The sequence below is a fragment of the Hibiscus syriacus genome, unplaced genomic scaffold, assembly GCF_006381635.1.
Source record: "Hibiscus syriacus cultivar Baekdansim isolate YM2019G1 unplaced genomic scaffold, ASM638163v2 tig00110386_pilon, whole genome shotgun sequence".
NCBI classification, from domain to species: domain Eukaryota; kingdom Viridiplantae; phylum Streptophyta; class Magnoliopsida; order Malvales; family Malvaceae; genus Hibiscus; species Hibiscus syriacus.
Window position 1 is genome coordinate 634371 of NW_024062716.1, and position 23594 is coordinate 657964.

A 23594-nucleotide genomic window follows, 5' to 3' on the forward strand; every position below is an offset into this window, starting at 1 on the left:
TAATGTCTTCAACTTCTCAATTTCTAATAGGTCATCACCTGTGATAATGATATCATCAACGTAGACAATCAAGATTGACTTCTTCTTATCAGGAGCAGTTTTTACAAACAGAGTGTGATCAGATTGACATTGTTTGTAGCTATCTTGTAGCATTACCTTCGTGAATCTATCAAATAAAGCTCGAGGTGATTGTTTTAGATCATATAAGGATTACATTAATTTACATACCTGGTTATTTCCAAAATGAATTCCTGGTGGAACTTGCAGATAGACATATTCTTTAAGATTGTCATTGAGAAATGTATTTTTTACGTCTAGTTGGTGAAGTATCCGATCCTTGTTCACTGGCAAGGATAATAGAACTTGAACAGTGTTGAGTTTTGCAACTGGAGCAAAGGCCTCCTGATAGTCAACTCTATAAGTCTGAGTGAACCCTTTTGCCACAAGTCTAGCCTTATATCTCCCTTGAATTTCACAGTAAAGACCCATTTGCAGCCAACTGGTTTCTTGTCTTTAGGTAGGTCAACAATGACCCAGGGTTTTGTTGTTTTCTACAGCTGAAATTTCTTCTTCAACTGCCTTCTTCCATCCATGACTTTTTAATGTCTCCTCTATGGTTTCCAGAATATGAATATGATCAACTTTAGCTATGAAAGTCTTAAAACCAGACATTAGTTTCCCATAAGCAGCAAATTTACTAATATGATGAGTTGTACATCGTCTAACTCCCTTTCTTTGAGCAATTGGTAACTCACTAGTCTCAATTACCACATCTAACTTACTTTGGTCACTATTTCCTTTGTCTGTCGATGGATTTAAACCCGGTTCTGGCTCTTGACAATGTATTGGCTGCGGCGTGGAAGGTAGGGCTTGTTTGGGTCATATTTTGTAGATGAGAATATCGGTAGATGGTCTAGGTGTTTCATGAGAGTCGATGGGATTAATGGATTGGTTTTTATTATCAAATGTGGTAGTGTTAGGAGGTTGTGGAGTGGTATTTGTTTCAGTAGAAGATGGACTGATGGGTAACTCAGTAATAATTGGTAAAATTTAAATTCATACTCACTATCCCCCTGGATTTCGATTTTTGAGAAGAACAATTTATGTTCTTGAAAGTGACATCCATAGATGTGAAGAACCTTTTTGTAGAACAAGAGTAGCAACGATAAACTTTCTGATGGGATGAATAACCAACAAAGACACACCGAATTGCTCGAGGACCAAGTTTAGATTTATGAGGATTGTTGTTATGGACAAAGATAGTACAACTAAAGACACGAAGAGTAACAAAAGAGGCAAAAGGTTTGAAGTGAGGGAATTTAGTGGAAAGGATATCCCGTGGACACTTAAAGGCAAGAATCTTACTAGGCAAACGATTGATTAGAAAAGTAGCTATTAAGAGAGCCTCACTCCAAAGGTATTTTAGAACATTAGAAGAAAAAATGAGTGCTCGGGTTACCTCAAGATGATGATGGTTTTTAAGTTCACCGACCTCATTTTGTTATGGAGTGTCGACACGGAAAGTGAGGTGAACTATTCCATTTTCCTGGAAGAAAAATCCCAATGACTGATAGAGGTATTCCCCATCATTATCAGATTTAAGGATGCCAATGGAACATTGGAATTGTGTTTCAACCATTTTGTGAATCGTTTACAGATGGTATAAGACTCAGATTTGTCTTTCGTAAGAAAGATCCAAGTGGTACGAGAGTGGTCGTCAATAAAAGTAATAAACCAACGAATTCCATATAAACCCGTAACCCGAGAAGGTCCCCAAATATCGCTATGAATTAAGGAAAAAGGTTTAGGCGAGCGAGAGGGAGAAAGAGGATAAGAACTCCAAATATGTTTTGCAAGAGAGCAAATGTCACAAGAAAATGATGCGGGTTTTTTATTAATAAATAATTTGGGAAACAATTTTGCAAGATAAAAAAAACTTGGGTGATCTAATCTAAAATGACATAACACAATGTCGGCAGCCGCATCTGTGGGAGAAACTGAAACAAAAGAAGAGATAAATGGTGCAGGTGAGTGGTTGGGAATGAGAGTATAAGGAGGAGCGTCAATGATGTAAAGTCCACCACAACGCCTAGCATTGCCAATCACCATACCCGATGTCAAATCCTGAAATTCACAATAATCACGAGTAAAATGAGAAGTACAACCCAGATCTGTAGATAATTTGCTAATCGAAAGAAGATTGCAAGTCAAACTTGGAACAAATAGAACATTAGACAGAGTGATGTGGCTATTAATGCGAATTGAGCCACTACCCTTAACCGGTGATAGGGAGCCATCAGCAGTTCGAACACTGCATGAGATATCGTTTTTGTGAAATGTGGAAAATAAACTGAAATTGCCCGTCATATGATCACTTGCTCCGGAATCAATAATCCAAGAGACACACCCTGGTGAAGGGGATAAGAAAGTAAAAGGTGAACTACCTTCACTAACAGTGCAGAGATACTTTGACTCAGTAGCAGGAGGAATCTGTAAATGACCAAACATCTGTCGTAGATCGTCCAAGTGTTGACGAGAAAAGGAACCACCCTTCAATGTCGTTACAACAAAGTTACCATGAGATGGCCTAGAGGAGGATTTGGATGGAGTCCAGTTGGCTGGACGGCCATGGAGCTTCCAACATTTATCATGAACATGACCAGGTGTCCGACAATGATCACACCAGGGATGACCTTTCTTGACATGGGTGTCACCAGATGAATGTGTATTTAAGAAAGACCTTTCAACGGGTAGAGGAAGCATCAGAGAGTGGCGACTTTCTTCGCGGCGACTTTCTTCGCGATGAACTTCAGAAAATACCTCGCGAAGAGACAGAAGAGGCCTGATACCCAGAATTCGATCACGGACATCATCAAGAGAGACGTACAGTCTCGATAGGAATTGAAAAAATACGTCGTTTTTCAAGTAGCCCTTTGTAAAGTTTGGCATCTGCACCAATTTGCCAATCGGGAGACTCAAACAGATTAATTTGTTGCCATAAGCGAGACAGCTGAGTGAAGTATTGGGTAACAGTGAGATCACCTTGCTTCAAGTCATTGATTCGACATTCAATGAAAAATATAGCGGACGAGTTTTCTTGATGGAGTACGTCTCCTTGGCAGCGTTCCAGATTTCTGAGGCGGTGGTGTAGAGCATGAAGTTCGCGCTAATGTCAGGCAGCATTGCTATAAGTGACAGAATAGGAAAGGTTTCCGCCATGATGAGGGCAGTGCTGGACCGACGACGCGACAAAAGCATTACGGCGAGGAGAGCAATGTTGCGACAGAAGCGGCACTGTTGTGGTTGCGCAGCAAGGAAGACGGCGTTGCAAAGGGGCAATGATGCGAAGAATTTCACAATTGGAAGGACTGCAGTGCATAGAAGGCACACTGTTGGTCGGAAGGACGATGGCAACAAGAATGGGATCGACGCTGACGACTGATACCATGTAGAAACATAGTTTTCCGGCTCTGGTAAACAGGGTTTTTGATTCTGAAATTATTTTTATTCAAAGAACAATTGCCTTCTAATACTTTTGCAAGCCGGCTTTTTAGGCGACGTGTAAATTCGACAACATCGACGTCATCCATCTGATAGGCGACGTGTAAATTCGACTTCTCCGTTGACAGCTCAGGAAAAACCCGGGAAAACCATGATAGGCGGGTAATATGTCTAGTGTACCGATCTACATCATCGTGTCCGAAGCGTAGACCGGTGATTAAGCAAAACTCCTCCCGCCCAAAACACGTATACGCCGTGGAAAATCAAACCATATCTCTTCATCACGACGTTGTATAGTCTCTGGTAGATCGCTATTCATGGTTTGAAGAAACAGATGGGTCAACATAGCATCTCCACCCGGATGTTGTACTTTCAGCCATGGCCCGAAGTAAGTATCCTCAAATATTTTTCTTTGTGCAGGTGAAAGCTTCGACGCAATTGTTTTGGTCAGGCTTACTTTATTTCTTAAGGTTAATTGAGCCGAATAAAAGTTCTGCAAAAACAATAAACATACCAATTTAGATATACCAAAAACTACACTGTGAAGATATGAACAATAAACATAAAGAGTAGTAGTTTATTCTTCAAACTTAAATTTGCAACACTGTGAATTTAGTATTTGTTTTTTGGTTGAAGTAATGCAATTCATTCAAGTTTCAATTTGCAGAAGAAGAATAGTTTCTGAAACTTTAAATCGCAACACGAAAATGAAAATTGCAACACAAAAATGACTATCGCAATGCGAATTTGACTATCGCAATGCGAATTTGACTATCGCAACGCAAGAATCACAACGCGAAATGAAAATCGCAACGACAGAATCGCATTGCGATAGTCATTCTCGGTTTCAAATACTAAAATTGAAAGAAACTTGAATGGATTGCATTACTTCAACCAAAAGACAAAACAAAGACAAATACTAACTTCACAGGGTTAAAGACTAAACATTTAGAAGTATTGGCAGCAATCGAATAAATAATAAGCAATCTAAGTGAAATGGTTAATCTATTATTGAAAACACCAGTAACTTATCAATTTCAATATGAAAACCTAATAATAATGCAAAAATTTCAAAATAAAAATAATTAAAAAAACTAACCCTCGGTGGTTGATTTGGTTGATTTTCCATTTCTGACCGTGAATGATTTCGCCGGAGATGGAGACTGATATCGTCGGCGATGGGGACTGATTTCGTCGGAGATGGGGACGGATGTCGCTTTAGAGAGTGAGAGATGGAGATGAGACTGAGTTGTGATTTAGGGTTTTAGGTTATGAGTTGCGATTACGAGATATACTGTGGACGGTTCAGTGTTCCTATATATTAATATATTCGTGTTTGGAATTTGAAAAAAAATACGCGTTGGATACGAATGGCGCTATGTAAATCGCATTGCGATAGTCAGATTCGCATTGCGATTTACGTATTCGCATTGCGATTTACGTAATCGCATTGCGATTTTCCAAATTCGCGTTGCGATTTACGTATTCGCATTGCGAATTAGGAAAATCGCAACGCGAATTTGGGAAATCGTAATGCGATAGTCAGAATCGCGTTGCAAATCTGGAAACTGATTTGCGATACCGGAGATCGCGTTGCGAATTATCGATCGTATTGCGATTTAGTTGGTCATTTTGGCAAATCCAAAAAAGGTTGGTTAAAATCGTATATTATAAGACAATTTTGGTCACTGAGATTATTTTCTCTTTGGCTAAAGTTAGATTTTATATTAAAATATTTGGAATAATTAATTTTTAGCTCACTTGTACATTTACCTTGGAAACTGATTCTTTGTTCATATATATATTTGTTTAACATGTCTGTAGGAAGAATAGCTTAGTTGGATATATATATATATATATATATATATATATATATATAGCTTAGTATATATATATATATATATATATATATATTAAATTATTGGAGTATATTATATTTAATTAGCCCATGCATGATCAATTTTAATATATTTTATTATATTAGATGCATACTTATATTTACTTTTACATTCTTTATATCATTTATTAATAAGTATAGTGGTCCATTACTTGTTCATAATGCGTACATGTTTGTATGATAGTATGTATATATGATTAGTTAATATAAATTCATATAGTACCTTACATATATTTGTGTATCCTAGATTGAATTAAATCTTTATATTTTAATATTGAGTATTAGTTATGGTTCAAACGTTCAAAACTTATTTATGGTAATCATATATAAGATATAGTTTATAATCTAAATAAATGCATATAATTTTTGTATTAGAATGTCATGGTAATTTTCATGAGTTAAATAATCATTTTTTTTTATTTAATTATATAATTTTTGTATTAGAATGTCATGGTAATTTTCATGAGTTAAACAATCATTTGTTTTATTTAATTAATTTTTGTATGATATCTTCATGTGTATAACTCGACATTTTACATGTTTTAGTCCTTGTTTTAATTTGGTTTAATTGTAATTTAGCCTTCAGGTTTTTGATTTGTTGCATTTTAGTTCTTATAGGTTTAACTACTTATTTTAATTTTTTTCCTTTAAGTTATTAATCTGAAGTAAATAAATTAAATTCCAATAAACGGATCATATTTTAACTTGATATTTAATTCAGAATTTTCACCATTTACGACAATGTATAAGCGACACAGTATCAATTTTGGGCGTTGTGGGGGTGTTAATCATTCTCCACGCGTAACCGACTCCCGAACATGTTTTAATCGAATCTTTGATAAACGCAGACCAACTTTTGTCTTAAAAAATAATTTTTCTTAAAATTGTTTTTAAAAGACATTTTAGGTATTCGACCTACTTAACCCAAAGGTTGATGGTGACTCTTTTCGATTTTACCCAAATTCAATCCAAAATACCTAATTTTTCAAAATTAAAAGTCGTAACATGTTTTTTTAAAATAATTAAAAGATTGTTCCCGCCGAAAAACGGTTACGACACTTAACACGCAGCTCAAAGTCTACATAGAAAACTGGTTAGCAATAATAATAATAATAAAAGAAGAAACAGATGAACCAGAGAAAACCCAGAAATCCTACATCAACAAAATAGAGAAAACAAAAAGAGTATTAAAAAAACCCCAAACCTATGGAAATTGGGATGGATCGGGTGAATTGTCTGCAAAATAAACAAAACTGGGGGAGAGAGTTGATTTAAGGTGGTAATGTGGGGCTGCCGGCTCGGCTCCGATGGTTGTTTCGTCGCGGTACTCGTATGTTTCGTGGGGTTCACATTTGCTCTACTTTTGGACTGTCACTTTGCTTGCAGGGAATCGACTCCTTGGAGGGTTTCCACTTTCCAGTGCCTTCCTCTACGTTTACTTTGGAATTATTTTGCGTTCACGTCCGTTTGTATCGAATAACTTCACTAATAATATTTGTTTTCTTTTTCCGTTTTAATAAATCCGAACGGAGATTAGCTCAAGCAGTAAGTAAATAGTTTAATATTATTTATGTATATCTTAAATTCGAAATTTTATATATGTGATATTTAAATTTAAGATAAAAAAATTAATAATAAATTCGTTAATTATTAAAATCGTTTGATACATATATCTTTTAAAATATCGAGATTTTTGAAAATGTCCTTTTTTGAAAAATATGATATGAACTATAGATATTTTATGTTTGGATAATTTAAACAAAATTTTATTTTATTTTTTATTTTTGAGTTTCTATTTAGGTATAATTCTGACTATACTTTTGGAAAGAGTAGGATGAGCAAAACTCAATTTAATTTGAGAAATCAAATTTTTTTATTTGATTTGATTAAAAAAATTGACTTAATTTGATTCGACTCATAATTTTATAAATTTGACTAGATTCCAAAAGATCTTAAATTCAAGTCAAGTTATAAAAAAAACTCGAATAACTCAAAATTTTTAACAATTATTTGATTTGTGTTAAATTTGAGTCGAGTTTCTTAACTCTGCATTAAATATGTATATCACATATGAATATATATAAATATATATATATATTATATGGTTGTAGAAAATTGTCAATCAAATTGTATCATAACATTATAAATATTTACAATTAGATTTAAACATAAACTTGAATAACTTGACTCGAATTGATTCATCTCGAATTTTATAAACTCGACTCGATTCGGAAAAAATTTCAAATAAAGTTTGAGTTATAAAATAAGACTCTCAACTCGAATAACTCAAAATTTTATGACTTGACTTGATTAATACTTACTTGTATTCAAGAGAGATGAAGGAGGTGACGTGACTATTAATAAATATGAGGACGACACTCTCATATCAATATACTCTATTCACAATTAGGATTCAAACCTCCAACCTCACTTAAAACATATAATATCTTATCTCAATAGATATATTTGATTGTTGGTATTTTATGTATTAGTGTATATGTTATTATTATTATTTTCACTATCTTCTTTTTATATTGCATTATTATTATATAACATGAATTTTATTATTATTACCACTATTACTATAATAATAAATAAATTTTGTTGAAATGAGAATTAGTTTAAGGACTGTTAGTTGGTTAGTGTAATTTGTTAATTGTTCAATTAAACTATTGTAAAGTAGTTACTGTACTAGTTAGCATATCAACTTTGTATATAAACTAGCATATTGTATCTTGATATGATATATGAAATACAGAGCTATTTTCCACGTTTTATTTTAACAAATATATATTGTTTTTACGAACATGATTATTATTATAATTATATTATTTTTCAATAGCAATATATATTACTACCAACAATCACTTAGTCTAGTGGGATGAAACATTAGATTCTTTAAGTAAGATTAGGATTCAAATCCTGCCGTTTGCGAATGGAGTGAACTGAGTTGGGAGGATGACCCTCGCCCCTGCAGTACTTGATCTGGATTAGACGATCAATAGTCGGATACCAATAATTAATTCAAAATATATATATAAATTCGACGATGTGAATAGCTCAACACACGCAATCTTTGAAATTTTAGATTTTGACATAATTCTCATCCGTTTAATTGAATTATATATATATATATATATATGTCATTTTTTAATAAATTGGTTTGAATAATATTTTGAGAAGATTTATTTTTGAATAAGTCGACGATGAAATCGAAATTGTTTCATAAAAATTTAGAAGTAAATTTAAAATTAAGATAATATGCTCGTATTAAGAAATTTAATGAGATATTCTCTTAAATTATTAGAGTGTGATCTCATTAATTATTCTTAATAAAAGAATATCATCTTTTAAATAGGATGAATATAAAATTTTTAATCTTTCAATATCAAATTGTATTTTAAAGTTTTTTTTTTCTTCATAAAATGCATTCCATTAAAAATATATTTTGTAGGGATCATATTTAAATATTTAATTTTGAACTTATGATTTTTAAAATTTGAAACAATGTGTATAAAGAGATGTTAATTTTAGGTGTCGTAACATAATTTTATTAGGCGTTATAATTTGTAAATGCACTTCTCATACAAAATCTTACTCTCGAATCTATTTTGTATTTCGTATATCAAAAGCTGTTGTTTTAATAAGTTTTTACTTGATAATAAAATTATATTAAAATAATAAAACTTTTAAATGATTTAATCATATCGAATAAGTCTAGTGGGATGAGATACTAAATTTCTCAAGCAAGGTCATGTATTCGAACTCTGATATTTGCGAAAAGAGTAAATAGGTTGAGAGGGTCGACATCGCCTCTGCAGCATCCGATATGAATTAATCAATTAATATATCGAATACCGGTGATTAATTAAAAAAAATCATGCCCGAATAAAGAAATTGATGGCGACCTTTTTTCCTTCTAATTTTTGGGTAATCTTAAAACTGTTTGTAACATCATTAACTTTAAAATTAACAAGGATTTAAAAATATAATTTAATTATAAAATCGAAGGGAAAAAAGTTTAACTCTATTAATTTTAAAATTAGTAGATACTCAAAGAATAATTTACCCATAAAATCTTGCGGGGTATGGCCACCCACCATAAGTGTAGCCCGTCTCTCATTGTGTTGTTCATTTTTTTCATGGTTATTTTCAGTGATGATTACTGACTGTTTGAGAGTTACACAATTATAAAATTATTTTATATTTTGTAATCCTATTTAATGGAAAGTTATGACTGAGATGATATGTGAGAAGTCTGTCCATCATTTATGAAATTGTTTGTGTGCCCTTCTTCATTTCACATCTTCTCTTCCTCTCATTTAGAACATATTTTCTACATAACACCAATTGTTGTCACTCATTACATGCCATTTCAAGAACTAAAAAGTGAATGTCAATTATGATTTCAAATTCAATTAACAGGGCAGACTCCTTTTATCAGCTGCATCTTGCATCTATTTTAGTGTTTTTTTTCTCCAATAAATTTTCTTACAATGTCTAAGAGATTTCTCTTTTCGGTTTATTCTCATACTCGATATTCGATGATGCTGTAGAGACTGATGAGCTTGACTACATAAATTGAGGTATGAGTTTTGACAGAATTTGCAGTATGTGCTTATGTTTACATCTTCAAGCTTTTATCAGTAGGATAAGCTAATGAAGAGAAGCAGGTGCATAATGGAAGTTAACCATTTCACCGTCGTTTCAGCTGCCCTATTTCTATATCAGACATCAGGAAACACCTGCTGTGACTGTTCCGGTACAAACTTGTGCTCGGATCTCTTCATTGAATTCACTCGAGCACTACATTAATACTAATATCAGATCTGTACTGTCCTTTGATAGGTTGGTTATGACAAAGAAGGTTTGGCAATTGGCCTTAAATTTATAGGGAAGCCATGGTCAGAACCCACTTTAATGCGCATAGCATTTCCATGTTCAGTGCATTATTGGATTGAATATATTGTTTTCTGGTGAGTAATTCATACATTATGGTGGACAAGTGAAGTGGGGGTAATGAAAAGAAAAATCCCAAATCATAAGGTAAGCGGGACTTGTACATATGACATACAGTTCCCTGATCTGTTTTATTTGGGATTGTAACAACTATTTTTAAAAATAGAGGTCCTACCGGGAGTCGAACCCAGGTCGCTGGATTCAAAGTCCAGAGTGCTAACCACTACACCATAGAACCATATACTTTTATAGTTTCAATAAAAAATATTTTAATTAATTTTCTGACGAAACGTTGGGCATTCTTATTTGGGTAATTGGGTTTACACAACAACTCTTCTTGTTTGGACTCTAGTTTCTTTTTTCCCTTTTGTAATAAGACTAAAATTTATATAATCAATTTTGTTTTGATTATTGGAAGATTTTTAAATAAAATATTAAAGGCAAAAGAATACTTTATTTATGTATTTTATTAATTTAATTTTAATTTAATAAATTTATTCTATCGATTAAATAATATAATATATCACAATCTGATTGAAAAATATTTCTCTATCACAATCTAATTAAATAATTAAAGAAAATTCAATATACAATTGCTTTAACCAAAAGAACTTTAAATACTTAAGATAGATTAAAAGTATAATTTATGCACTTAATTTTAAATTAAATCTTTCATTTTTTTATTAAAACAAATAAAGTGATTTTAAATTTGAATACTAATAAAATATTTTTATTAAGTGGACATATATTATATTTTAAAGATAAATATTAGGATTTAAACTTATATAATGTTAAACAATTAAAATATCTTTAATTATCCGATCAATTAATGTATCCTGACAAAAATGCTTTTATCATGGAATTTATGGTTTTCATTTCTTGTTTGTCATATCTATATGTTCTCTTGCACTATATTTTTATTGGTGTTAAGTAAATATAAAGTAATATTTATTAAAAAAAATTCAACAATAATAAATGCTCATATATTCATATAGACATCACGTTCGAATTAAAAATTTTAAAAAGATAACATTAAAACTTTAAACTTCAAAGTCGTTTGATTCGTATTCTCTGACACTACTTTACTTTCTCTGTCTTATAATTTTTATTTTTCTAATTTCTGTCTCTCTAACCATTTTCTTAATTTATTTATCGGCAACTGTTCATAAATTTTTGCAAACCGTTTTCTATGGTTCTCTCTCTCTATCTCCCCCTTGCAGTTGATCATCGTCCACATATATAACCCCTCATTTTGCTTTGAATACAACTGTAAGTATATCATTTAAAACGTGATGCCAAAGAAAAATGTTTACCAGAATCGTTGAAGGTTAAGAATTCCGATTTCATTATTTTGATTAACTTTATTTTTTGGTTTTCTACTTTTTATATAGACTTGGTTGTTAGTAATTTTAAAAATGTGCATTCCTCGCTTTGATGTTGTAAATTTCCTGACTGGGATTTCGATAAATTTGATGGAACTAAAGGATTTGCAATCTGATCTTGAAGCTTTAAGAGAATTATATGGACTTTTACATTGGGGCGAAGCTACCTGCAATGTGGTGGTGAGTTCTCTTCAGGGATTTAAATTTCGATTGCCTTGCTATTATCGCATTTGCGGCAATAGCCTGTGCTATTATGGTCATTACGGTTGTGAAATAATGATTTTGGATGACACCTTTACCGCTATATAACGGCTGCTATTCGGATAGCGGTTTGCTATTTAAATACCTGATTCTGTTAGAAACCTTCGTTTGCACCATTGTGGTGGAGAAGTTATCAGCAATCTGGACTTTGGCGTTATTTTGAGGCAATAGTTACTTGCTTACAAGTTAGCAATTTGGAAAATACACTTTCCCTATTAATTCATTCAGATTCATTTTACCTTTGATGGTAAGCAGTTAGGTGAAAGATCGAAGCTTTTACTAAAGAATCTCCTAGATGATGCTACCAAGAGAGTTTTGGAGACACATAAAAAGGTATATGGACTATGTCAATGTGTGGACCTTTGCTCGGATTATTTACTATCTGCTTTTCCTTTCCAATCATTTTCTTCAAAGTTTAGCAACAAATTTGTTCCACACTGATGCTTCCTTTATTGTTATTCCTACTGTGATGCTTTTTCGATGATATCATAGCCCTGTCCAAGTTCAGATACGTTTTGTTGTGATAATTGAAACCTTTGTTGTCAATCGATTTGTGTCACAGATGATAGAAGCAGCAGAACATGGTGTCTGCAGCAATTCCTGCTCTTCTGAATCTGGAAAACGGAGGGCCTTACTAGAGTTTCAGACTTCTGTTTCATTAAGTAGTTTACAAGCAACACCAACACCGGATGTAACTCGAAACTTTGACCCTGCATTTAGTTCATATAAAGATGAAGATTCTCCTAATCGGCCAACAACTCAGGAAGTTGTCTCACAGCTATCTAGGCTTACCTTTTCCTTGGACAAACCAGAAAACAGAAAGAAAAATTGTGAGTTCAACAAGAAAAACAGTACAAGCAGCACGGGATAGACAGGATAATGAGCAAAGAGGCTAAGCAACAAGGTCCGCCATGTGATCCTCTAGGATACTTTTATCAAGCCAGTGGGGATGTCAAGAAATTGTTAGATAAAAATGAAACAAATAAGAAGCTATTGAAAATGAATGAAACAATGAGGCAAGGTAGTATATGTGCACAGCGAGATGCTTCCGGTGTAGACAGATCAGTTGCTAGCTCCTCAAATTCTGTAGCTTCTGGAGAAAATGTTGCTAACCTGGATGAAAAGGAAGGGGAGGCAGTAAATAATTTCTCCAAAGACATTGATAAAGTAGTCAAGCACATTGAATCCCACATTTCAGCTTTGCGTTTGTGTTCAAAGTTGGCAGATGCTACCAAAGGCGCTATGCCACACGGTTTGTATAAGATGCCTACATCACTGTGTCCTATGGTACAAGCAAAAGAGCATTTGGTTAAAAAGAATGAACTAAGCCATGCTGTTGATCCTTTTTCAGATAGGGATGATGTATTAGGTCAAAGTAAGAACTTCTCGGATTATATAATGAGCAAAAGGAGAAGGATTCAGCACAAGGAGATAGATCAAACTTGCAAGCATATTGTAAGGAGTGATAGTAGGCTGAATAAAAAGGTAGCTAATTGGAATGTTTTTGGCATGGTAGAAGCAGATGGTCATAAGCAGAATGAAACTACCGGTTGCTATGTTCACGGATTAAGGATTCCGACTAAGCTGGCTGATATCACCAAGAGGTCTCCCATGCCCGTAAAAATGTCCTATCCAACCCCAATAGAGAGTAGGGGGAAAGAATCATCACCAAACATGGCAAAATTGAGACCTTCAGTACCATCCCAGTCAACAGTATCGAAGTCTCTGAGTCATAAGAAGAGACTAGCACATGAGATTCTACCGGAACAGAAAAAAGCGGCTATGGGAATTTTGCGGAATAAGATTCTACTGCAACAGCAAGAACCCGACGAGTCTTCTAGTGCTGGCAGTGGTAGCAGTGACAGCGAGGCTTATTCTTTGGCAAGTGAGGACAGTTCAGCTTCAATATCCAGTAGTTTTGATCACGGAGTACGTGAAGAGAGTAGTTCATCAACTAGCAGTGACTACAGGGATGATGAATCAGGTAGATTGTATGCTACCAAAACACACAAATCAATCCATCCGACAAAATTTGAGCCCGAGAAAGGAGAGGGTCAAAAGCTGGGACGGATGAGGAGGCTTAAGAATAAGTTAGCTCTAGTTTTTCATCATCATCATCATCACCACCATCACCGATATGATCACCATGACAGAGGTGATCACTCCCATGGGGCGCACGCCAAATCTTTGTGGACACCTCTGCACAAACTTTTTCATCCCGGAACCAGAAACAAAGTGGACGAAGATAAGTTAAGAAAAGCGAGGGCGAGTAATGTGCCGGTCAAGCATCAAGGAGGGCATTTTCATTCACTAGTGGAAGGATTGTTGAGGCACCTTAGGCAGTCAAAGAAATCAAAGACTTCCAAAGGTGGAATGGGACGGCTAGGAAATAACCAAACCAAGAAAAACAGGAAGGTGAAGCAATTACATTGGTGGCAGATGTTTCAGCGTCAAGGTGGAGTAAAATTACCCAAAAAGAGGCGTGTGAAGGTAGGGTTTAAGAGTAAAAAGAACCAGCTTAAGGTACCTAAGTTGAAATAGAGAACAGAGCAGGTTGAAGAGCTGCGGTTGGCACTGTTGGCGTAAGTTGATTTTTTCATGAAAGAGACAATGCCTTATGGCGTCAATAAAAATACCACGTCAATAAAAATACTGATCCTCAATAAAAGATACACCACGTCAATAAAAATACTGATCGTCAATAAAAGGTTTTTTTATTTTATTTTTTGAAAATTTAAAGTTTAAATTGCCAAATAAAAAAACTGTTTTTTCTTATTGATTTCTCATTTGGTAAATTACAGCACATGCCATCTAAATATTAGTAAGATTACAAATATTTCACCCAATTATTAGTAAGATTACAATTAGGTCACCTAATTTCAGAAAGACACAAATGAGACATTGGATTAATTGAGAAAGAAAATCCATTTTGAGTTTTGGACTTCTCAAAGATCAGGGGATCCATTCGACGATTCCAATGGTAGAGTCTGGAGTTGGTGAGAGGGAGGATGTCACTAGGTAGAGGTCATCTAGTGGTCGATAAAGTAGATTGAGGTTCAAGAATTTTAAATGTTTTGCGGGGTGATTTTAAGGTTTTTGAGTGAGATTCTTGAGAATCTAATTTGGTGAATTGAATGGGGGATATCGAGATGAATCTTATGGTGGAAATTCGGGATTCATTGCCCACCTCGTATGGTATTCACGGTCCAGTGATCTGTTTGTTACAATCGATTGAGTGACTCGTGTGTAAGTTTTAGAAGGTTGGTGATCCATTTGTAATCTTGCAAATAAATGAGTGAGCTGTGGTGTAATATACCCTTATTCAATTAGCACATTGTTTTGAAGGTCAAACCTTAAACATTGACGTCAACTTGTATCACAATTGTTATCATTTATTGATTTTGTTCAAAACTGGAACACAGGCTATGCGATTAACAATGTTTCTATTGCAATTTAAGTACATATGGAATGTAGAATATGAGGTCTGAATTTTGAACAAAACGAATCTCATCATATTTTATATATTAGAAGCCTCGTGTGTCTTAAAAAGGAGGTGGTAGCTTTGCTTGAACAGGCGGCCCTAGAGAGATGGTAAAAAAAGCTCCTGAAAGAAATAGTCTAACAGTCTAATCATTGAGCTGCAAAGTCCAAAACCAACAAATTCACGCATTTCTATGAAGTTCCTACGTATCTATAAATTACACGACCGAATGCTCGACATACACAACACAAACCTCATCGAGATTAAGTCTACTACTTGCGTACTTGTCATGGCTTCCCGTAGTAACTTTCTTCTTCATGCATTTCTTTGGTTGGCTCTTGCAACCACTGCTTTTTCCTTATCTCCCAAATTTTATGACAGAGTTTGTCCCCAAGCTTTGCCTGCCATCAAGAGAATAGTGCAGGCTGCTGTCCACAGAGAGCCCCGCCTGGGTGCTTCTTTGCTTCGTTTGTACTTCTATGATTGCTTCGTTAATGTATGTTATCCTTGATTCATTTTTTGGAAAGTTTTAGTATTTGCATATTAATCTTCAACTGCATTGTGTTGCAGGGCTGTGATGGTTCACATCTTTTGGATTCTACCCCTGCTTTCGAAACCGAGAAAAATGCACGTTGAAATTTGAATTCTGTGAGAGGTTTCGAAGTTGTAGATGAGATTAAGGCTGAAGTGGACAGAGTTTGTGGACGCCCCGTGGTCTCTTGTGCTGATATCTTAGCGGTGGCTGCTCGAGATTCCGTAGTTGCGGTAAAGTCCTTTATTGCCTCTAATATTTATCATGTAAAAACCAATATTTCTAAACGAAAACTACCATGATTACAGCTTGGAGGTCCGGCATGGAAGGTTCGTTTGGGTAGGAGAGACTCAACCAAGGCTAGTAGGGCCTTAGCCGACAGTGTGCTTCCATCGGCTTCAATGGATCTTCCTGCATTGATCAACAACTTCAAGAACCAGGGATTGAACCAGAGAGATCTTGTAGCTCTCTCCGGTGGACACACCATTGGCTTATCAAGATGTTTAATCTTTAGGAACAGAATTTACAATGCAACCAATATTGACCCTGCCTTTGCCAAACAGCGTAGAGCCACTTGCCCACGCACCGGAGGGAACACTAATCTCGCTCCTTTCGATTCTACACCTGTCAAGTTTGACACTGCATACTTCAGCAACCTAGTGAAGGAAAGGGGACTACTCACCTCAGATCAGGCTCTTTTCAATGGCGGCTCCACCGATAAACTTGTAAAGACTTACAGCTTGAACCCTGATGCTTTCTGGAATGATTTTGCAAAGTCTATGATTAGGATGGGAAACATTAAGCCTTTAACCGGAAAACAAGGACAGATTCGTATCAACTGCAGGATGGCAAATTGATGACAATCTCAACATCAACTAATTCTTGTTATTTTATTAATTGCATGGGTCAAAGTGTCTTTATTCAACGGCACTACTTTATAGAAATGTCACCTTAAGTGCCTCTTATATTGTTTCATTCTTTTCATTGTAATATTTTCAAGTGTATTTATTAAAATAATTATTAATATAAGTATCCTCGAGATTTATTTTATATCATATAATATGCAAATTAATTATTTGTATTTATATTCATGGTGAGGCTATATGGACATTATAGTTGTTTCAGAAAGAAGCAATCTTTAAAAGACGAGTCTGAAATTTTCTCATGGTTAGACTATATTGTCTAGTTTTGGCAAAGGCACTATCTCAAACATTGGTATAAGGAAAAGAGTTCTCATAATATACTATTAAAAAGAAAAATGTCAACAATTTAAACTAAGATCGAACTCAAACCGAAGAAACACAACAATCATGGTTTAAGACACATCAGCACACAACCCAACTATGAACAACCTAAACTTGACACCCTTTATATATAATTCCAGCTTTTGTGACGTAATACATAAATTATTATGATCTCAAACGATCAAAACAATCTTCCAATTCTATCATGTACCATTAAAGAGACATTTATATATAATACTTTTAAAGAGAAAACAACTTAATTTTAGAAAAGATCGGGTTTGAGAAAAACAAATAGATTTGGAGTCTTCATTGACATTTGAGTTAGGGAGGTCGAACATCTAAAAATATATTCTAAAAGAATTTTAGGAAAAATAATTTTAAAAGATAAAAATGGAATGCGTTTAACCAGAAACTTGTTTTGAAAAGGGTTCGGGAGTTGATTACGCGTGGTTAAGGATGAGCACCCTCACAACGCCCAAAATTAATACCTAAGCGATTATACGTCATCTAAATAATGAAAATTACAAATTTGAATATGTATTTAAATTACCATCTATTTTTGAGAAATTTTAAAAATGTATTATTTTGTACGAACAATCCTCGAAAAACACATTCTTTGTCAGTAAAGACTCGTTTCTATAGATTCCTCATACGTAATAATATTGCCTTATTTTTTATCACAAAATACATACATTTGATATAATTAAAACTCAAATACAAAAGAATAACATTTTGTACGAACAATCTTCGAAAACATATTCCTTATCATTCAAGGCGCGTTTCCATTAATTCTCCTCACAAAAATAATATTACTTTTATCAAAACAATAATCTATACAAGTGTAAGTGATAATATTTGCACATATACTACACGCACTATGATGGACTAAAACGTAATGGATGTAATCATAGAAAATTTCTTTACCTTCGGGGTAGAGAGATCTTCGCCGAGCAAAAAGTCTCACCTTTTGGTGGTAGGTCACCGTAATCCCAAACGTCGGGGAGGTTCTCAGTCGTAGGGGGTCTTTTTCAGTTTGATTTTCATGGTTTTGGGTTATGATTTCAAAAAAGGTGAGACTTTTTTTAGTTTGGTTTTGCGGTTGAAGGTTGTCGGAGTGGAGGAGTGGCCCCCGTTTCACGGTGGCCTATCGGTTTATTCTTTGGTTTTGGCTTGGCCGGCGGGTTTAGAAAAGGGCAGGGTCGAGAGAGTTTGAAAAAAAAGGAAAAAGATGAGATATGAGAGTGGCTAGGGTTTTTTTACCCAAAATGGCTAAAAGATGAATATATATAAATAAAAATGGAAAACTCACTTTCATACCCCTACATCTTTAGTGTGTATTTGCATTATGGTCACCAGATTTATCTTTTTTATTTATTCTAATTTATAAACTTTGTTTTTATTGCTTTTAATTTAGTCACTAGTCAACCACATGAATGTTTCATTTTTTTTACTTTCAGCACATAATTTTTGTTTATTTCATTTTAGCCATTGAACTGCTATGCTTCTGCTTTTTTATTGGTTTCAATTGCAGCATGTTATATTTATTTCTTTTAATTTAGTCACTAACCCTCTAACATTTTTTTATTGTTTGAACTAACCCTCTAACATTTTATTTTTATTGCTCAAACTAGCCCGCTAACTTTTTATTATTCGAATATTTTATGAATTTGTGGTGACCCACCCCGGGATACGATCCACATTATTTATGGTCCGGGTAAAATATTAAAAATCCCCTAACTTTTAAATTTATGCAATTTAATATTTCTGTTTTTTATTTATTATTCCAGCACATTAATTTTCAGTATTTTATTTTCTGCCCCTTTAATTTCTGATATTTCATTTTAGTCCTTTTAATTTCCAGCACTTTAACTTTCAGATTTCAATTTTCTGCCTCTTTAATTTCCAGTATTTTATTTTGGTCCTTTAATTCTCACCATTTAATTTTCTTTTTTTTTATTTATGCATGTTACTTTGTGACTTATTTTATTTTAGTCACTAATATCATTCATGGTTTATTTTGTTTCCAATGCATGCTCTTTCCATTATTTTATTTTAGCATTCATTCTTTGGCATGTTTACATTTATGTCATCTTGTGGTTTTATTGCATGTTTGACCATTGTCCTTTTTTTCTTGTTAATATTTAATCTTTAGTTGTTGGTCATTTTATTTTGGCATGTATCCTTTGTTTTTAATTCGTTTAGGTTGATCCTCGCATATGAATGCATATATACCTTTGTATGATTTGCATTATTCAAATTATTATTGCATTGTGACTAGTAATATTATTTTAATACAAGACGATAACTTTTTTTGTGTGGAGAAAATATATGAAGACATCTCCCAACTACAAGGGAAGTGTGTATATTTAGGATTATTCACACAAAAATTTCCTTTTTTTCTTGACTGATTTTTTTATAACATTAGATTTCCATATTTTCAATATTAAGATAAAATTCTTTCGTGAGGGAAATCCATGAAAATGTCTCCCAACTATAAGGGAAGTGAATTTTCAAATATTGTTCGTATAAAATGATGTAATTCCTCTTTTAAAAATAATATTTTTTTCTTTTTGGGTAAATAAATATTTTTTCTTACATTAGATGTTAATTATTCATTAAAAATATATTTGTACTCTTTAATTTTTGCACCCACTGAATTTATTATTTGTCATCATATTCTTATTTTTTTATAATTTCGAAGGCAATGTTGTTTTGGTTTGGGAGAACCGACAAGTTAGTATCCTAACTCTAAAGGATGACAATTTTTGTTGATTTTCTTGAATCGAAAAGACTTCCTTTTGAACAAATTCGAGTGAATCAAATTTTCTCTCTCAACCAAAGACCATTTTAATGAAATTCACACATTTTCTTGCAATTCCCGTGTTTAAACAATATATAATCATTTGGGTACCAAGTTTGGGCGTTGTGGGGTGTTTTTACTTCCTCATGCATAATCGACTCCCTAACTCTTGAAAATGAAACTTTGGTAAAACGCATATCGTTTTTGCTTTTAATGATTTTTTTAAAGTTCATTAAAAAGATATTTTTTAGGTATTCGACCTACCTAACCCAAATGTTGATAGCGACTCCAAAAATCAAACTATTTCAAAACCTACATTTCACCATCTTTTTTCGAATTAATTTTTAAGTCTAACCGATTTTCCCTTTTCGTTGGGTTGTTATGGGAAATGTTATGAAACTAATATTGCCATTTAGGTTAAAAAAGTTAAATCTGAACTAAATAAACACACAAAGCTCTCTCAACTTTCCCTCTCCCTCATACAGTTGCGCTTCTCATCACAGCCCCACGGCCACGCTCCAACCACCATACATCACTGGTGGTTTCCTCATTTCGAAACAAGCCCATCGCTGTTACCTTTTTAACTTCTCCCAACCCCTTCATTTCTCTCTTGATCGAGAGCTCCCAAATCCCACGACTAGCCACTATATTTCGGGGCAAAAAACAAACCTCCAACCGCCACCATGGCCACTGAGCTCACCAAGACTACCCCGAAAAGATTCGAACATTTCACCTTCTTCTCTATACAAAAATCAAACCCCAAGAGGATAAAATGACCCCTAAAGAATCTAAGGTTTCGACTTTCTCCCCTCTTGTGACCTCATCTTCGACGAGGAGTTTGAACAACCACGGTAAGCAACTATACCCCTATTTTTCCTTATTATTCTGCTTTGGTTATAAAACCCAAAGAAATGGGTAGCGAAAATAAAAATAAGAAGAAGGTAAAATACCTTAAAAAATGCATTGTTTTCCTTTCTTTTGAATCGGGGAAGAAAATTACATTAATTCCTTTTTATTCAAATGGGGGAAGAGAACGTTTTTTACATCATTTTTTGGGTTTTTATAATAACTCATTTACAGTGGTTACCAAATGAAAAATAAAAATCTCATCTTTTTTTCTTTTATTTGTATGTGCACAATGGATGTTGATGGAGCAATCGAAGGGGGCTGGTTTGTATTGGTAGTTGTCGTGGAGGACGAGAGAGTGAGGGGACCAGTGCATGTTGTTGTTGAACCACTTGGGGCCACCTTTTGTGAAAGCTTGCTATCGTTAGGGGACCACAGTGCTTTTGAGAAGGCTTGGGACTACTGCTTGGTGGGGACAGTTAAAACTGACGAGGTAGAGGTGACATTGGTGGCTACAACTTCTCAATAAGTTAGGGTTATTTTTTGGTTAATGCTTTGGGCTATGTGGGCCATTAAGTTTAGGGTTTATAGTTTAGAAATTGGGTTGTTGTATGAATATATTTGAAGTACTCATAATGGTTTGTAATTGGACTGTTTGGTTATTTGTTTGATTGATTTATGGCATTATTCTCTTTTTCATATAGGCAACAAGGTCCAATTTGAAGTTCATCTACTCGAATAAACAAAAGGCCAAAAATCTATCTTTGCTTGAACCAAATCAATTTGATCTTCAACTTTATCTAAATTTGATTAAAGTAATCGGACAAAATTAGGTTATTACAACTGCCTCTCTTTGCTTGTTTTTGTGAAACAAGAATGTAGCAAAGATAAATAATGGCCTAATTTTGTTTTACTTGCTTGCAACTACACTTTTGGCACCAACATCCTTATTCGATCTTTCGTTGTTTTGGCTTTCTAACTTTTAATCGAATAATCTGCTTCTTGTATCTGTTAATATTCTCATTCAATTTGCCTCAATCTCTCCAATGTTGAACCAATTTTGGGAATAGCCTATTTGGTAAGAAACTTTGAAAATCGTTTTCTTACTTTTTAAAAAATTTGTTTTCTGGAAATCTTAAATGTAAAACTTTGAAAATCGCTTTCTCATTTTTTTACAAATATCATATAAAAACATTTTAGTGGTCGTGTAATATGCCCCACTTCAAAGTAATGATTCTTTCATAGATTGAGCTCTTCCATTCTTGAGATTATGCCATTTTGAACTTGATATCCTCTAGCTTTAAATTTGAATTTCACTTATTGAGGTTCAATTTTCATGAAAAACCTATAAATTGTTTATCTTGAATGTTCAATGTAATTGTCTATGTATAAAATAATGTTTCCATGAATGTAGTATTACGATTGATGCATAATCTTAAGAAAACCATCGTGAGATGAGAAAAACATCCTTAAGAAAAGGGAATATTATGGAAATAGTCTCATGATAGGTGAAAAGGTCTTTAAGAAAGACGAAGTTAGGATTTCCAAGGAAACAATCCTAAACAGACGAAGTTGTTTTCTAGAGAAACTGTCTTAAGGAAGAAGAGACTAAAGTTTTCAGGGAAACAATCTTAAGCAAGAAATGATTGCGTTTTCTAGGAGACATGTCCTAAGAAAACCAAGAATGAGGTTCTTTGGGGAACAATCTTTAAAAAGACAAAACTGAGCTTTCTAGGATACAAGTCATAAGAAAATTAAGACTGAGATTTCTAGGGAAACATTCTTAAGAAAGACAGAATTGGTTTATCAGAAGAGATTTAAAGTCATCCTCATGAAAGGGGAATCAAAGCTTTTTATTTTGTACGCCTTTAATGCAAAAATGGATGTCTAATGCAAAATTGCAAATTCATATGAAATGTAGGTCAATGATGTTGATGTATGTTTTATTAATCGTGACCACAAATGGATGCTCACATTGTATTCATTCTTGTCGTGATTGAATATTCTTCGTCCTTTTTCACACTAGAGCATATCTTTTAAATTTTCAGCTCACAGTTACCTACTCTTCTTGCCCAAGCAAATTCTTCCCGTAAGGTTCGCTTTTCTTTCCACCAATTTTGATTCAGATCTTTCAAGTCAGATAATCTATTGTCAAAGACACATCATCCATTTCCAGGAAGGATTGTCCTGTTTGAAATTTTTTTCTTTCTTTTTATTTTTGAAAGGTAAAAAAGTTCAAAGAAAAACTTTATGACAACAAATGGTGCCCCTCACTTCGGGTTCACAATTGAAACAAATTATAAAACAAGAGTTCATTGAATATTAAACAATTCAACTGCTCTTTTAGTCAGTTAAGATTACAGTGATTTGACAAGCTTCAAGACTAGTGGTAATTTTGAGGCCTAGGTTGATTTTGGAAAGGTAAAGTGTTTTGAGTTGGCTTCTTTTGATGTTTATATTTATAAAGTAGTCACAATATTTATCTTTTGGAAACATTCACTGGTTCCAAGCTCTCGTGAGTACCTTTGGGATGTGTGGCGCTTTGTAATATCATTTTTTATGTAACAATTTCACAATCTTCATATTCAAGCTGTCTATTTGGGGTTTCAACTCAAATCCTCCTTTGGTTTCAAGATACCTTTTTCAAGTTTTCATCTTGAACCCTTATTTTGTTTTTTTTTCTTATTTTTC

The 23594-nt window shown here is 33.8% G+C and overlaps 3 protein-coding genes and 1 non-coding gene across 4 annotated transcripts; 2 read left to right on the forward strand and 2 right to left on the reverse strand.

Moving 5' to 3' along the window:
- Positions 1-522: 522 nt before the first annotated feature.
- LOC120122339 lies at positions 523-2949 on the reverse strand. Its single transcript, XM_039141479.1, has 2 exons — positions 1962-2949; positions 523-803 (listed from the first exon to the last, which is right to left on the reverse strand). The coding sequence occupies exons 1-2, from the start codon at positions 2947-2949 to the stop codon at positions 523-525; spliced, it is 1269 nt and encodes a 422-aa protein (XP_038997410.1).
- A 7574-nt stretch (positions 2950-10523) lies between these two features.
- Positions 10524-10595, reverse strand: TRNAQ-UUG. Its single transcript has one exon. It is a non-coding gene; the product is annotated as a tRNA-Gln (tRNA).
- A 1219-nt stretch (positions 10596-11814) lies between these two features.
- LOC120122304 lies at positions 11815-14544 on the forward strand. Its single transcript, XM_039141458.1, has 3 exons — positions 11815-11919; positions 12256-12333; positions 12563-14544. Exon 3 carries the CDS (start codon positions 12880-12882, stop codon positions 14539-14541), a length of 1662 nt encoding a protein of 553 aa, XP_038997389.1. The 5' UTR covers positions 11815-11919; positions 12256-12333; positions 12563-12879; the 3' UTR covers positions 14542-14544.
- Positions 14545-16120: 1576 nt separating this feature from the next.
- On the forward strand, positions 16121-16907 carry LOC120122340 (peroxidase 70-like; the record flags this gene model as incomplete). The annotated part of the gene is made up of 2 exons (XM_039141481.1): positions 16121-16246; positions 16322-16907. Coding segments are annotated over 2 exons (675 nt in total), but the record flags the coding sequence as incomplete, so codon positions are not given.
- Positions 16908-23594: the final 6687 nt, after the last annotated feature.

Coding starts and splice junctions, on each gene's coding strand:
- LOC120122339 (XM_039141479.1), bottom strand. CDS start 2,949: ATGCCAAACTTTACAAAGGGCTACTTGAAAAACGACGTATTTTTTCAA. Junction 804..1,961: donor GGCTGCCGACATTGTGTTAT/GTCATTTTAGAT, acceptor ATCCATCGACAG/ACAAAGGAAATAGTGACCAA.
- LOC120122304 (XM_039141458.1), top strand. CDS start 12,880: ATGAGCAAAGAGGCTAAGCAACAAGGTCCGCCATGTGATCCTCTAGGA.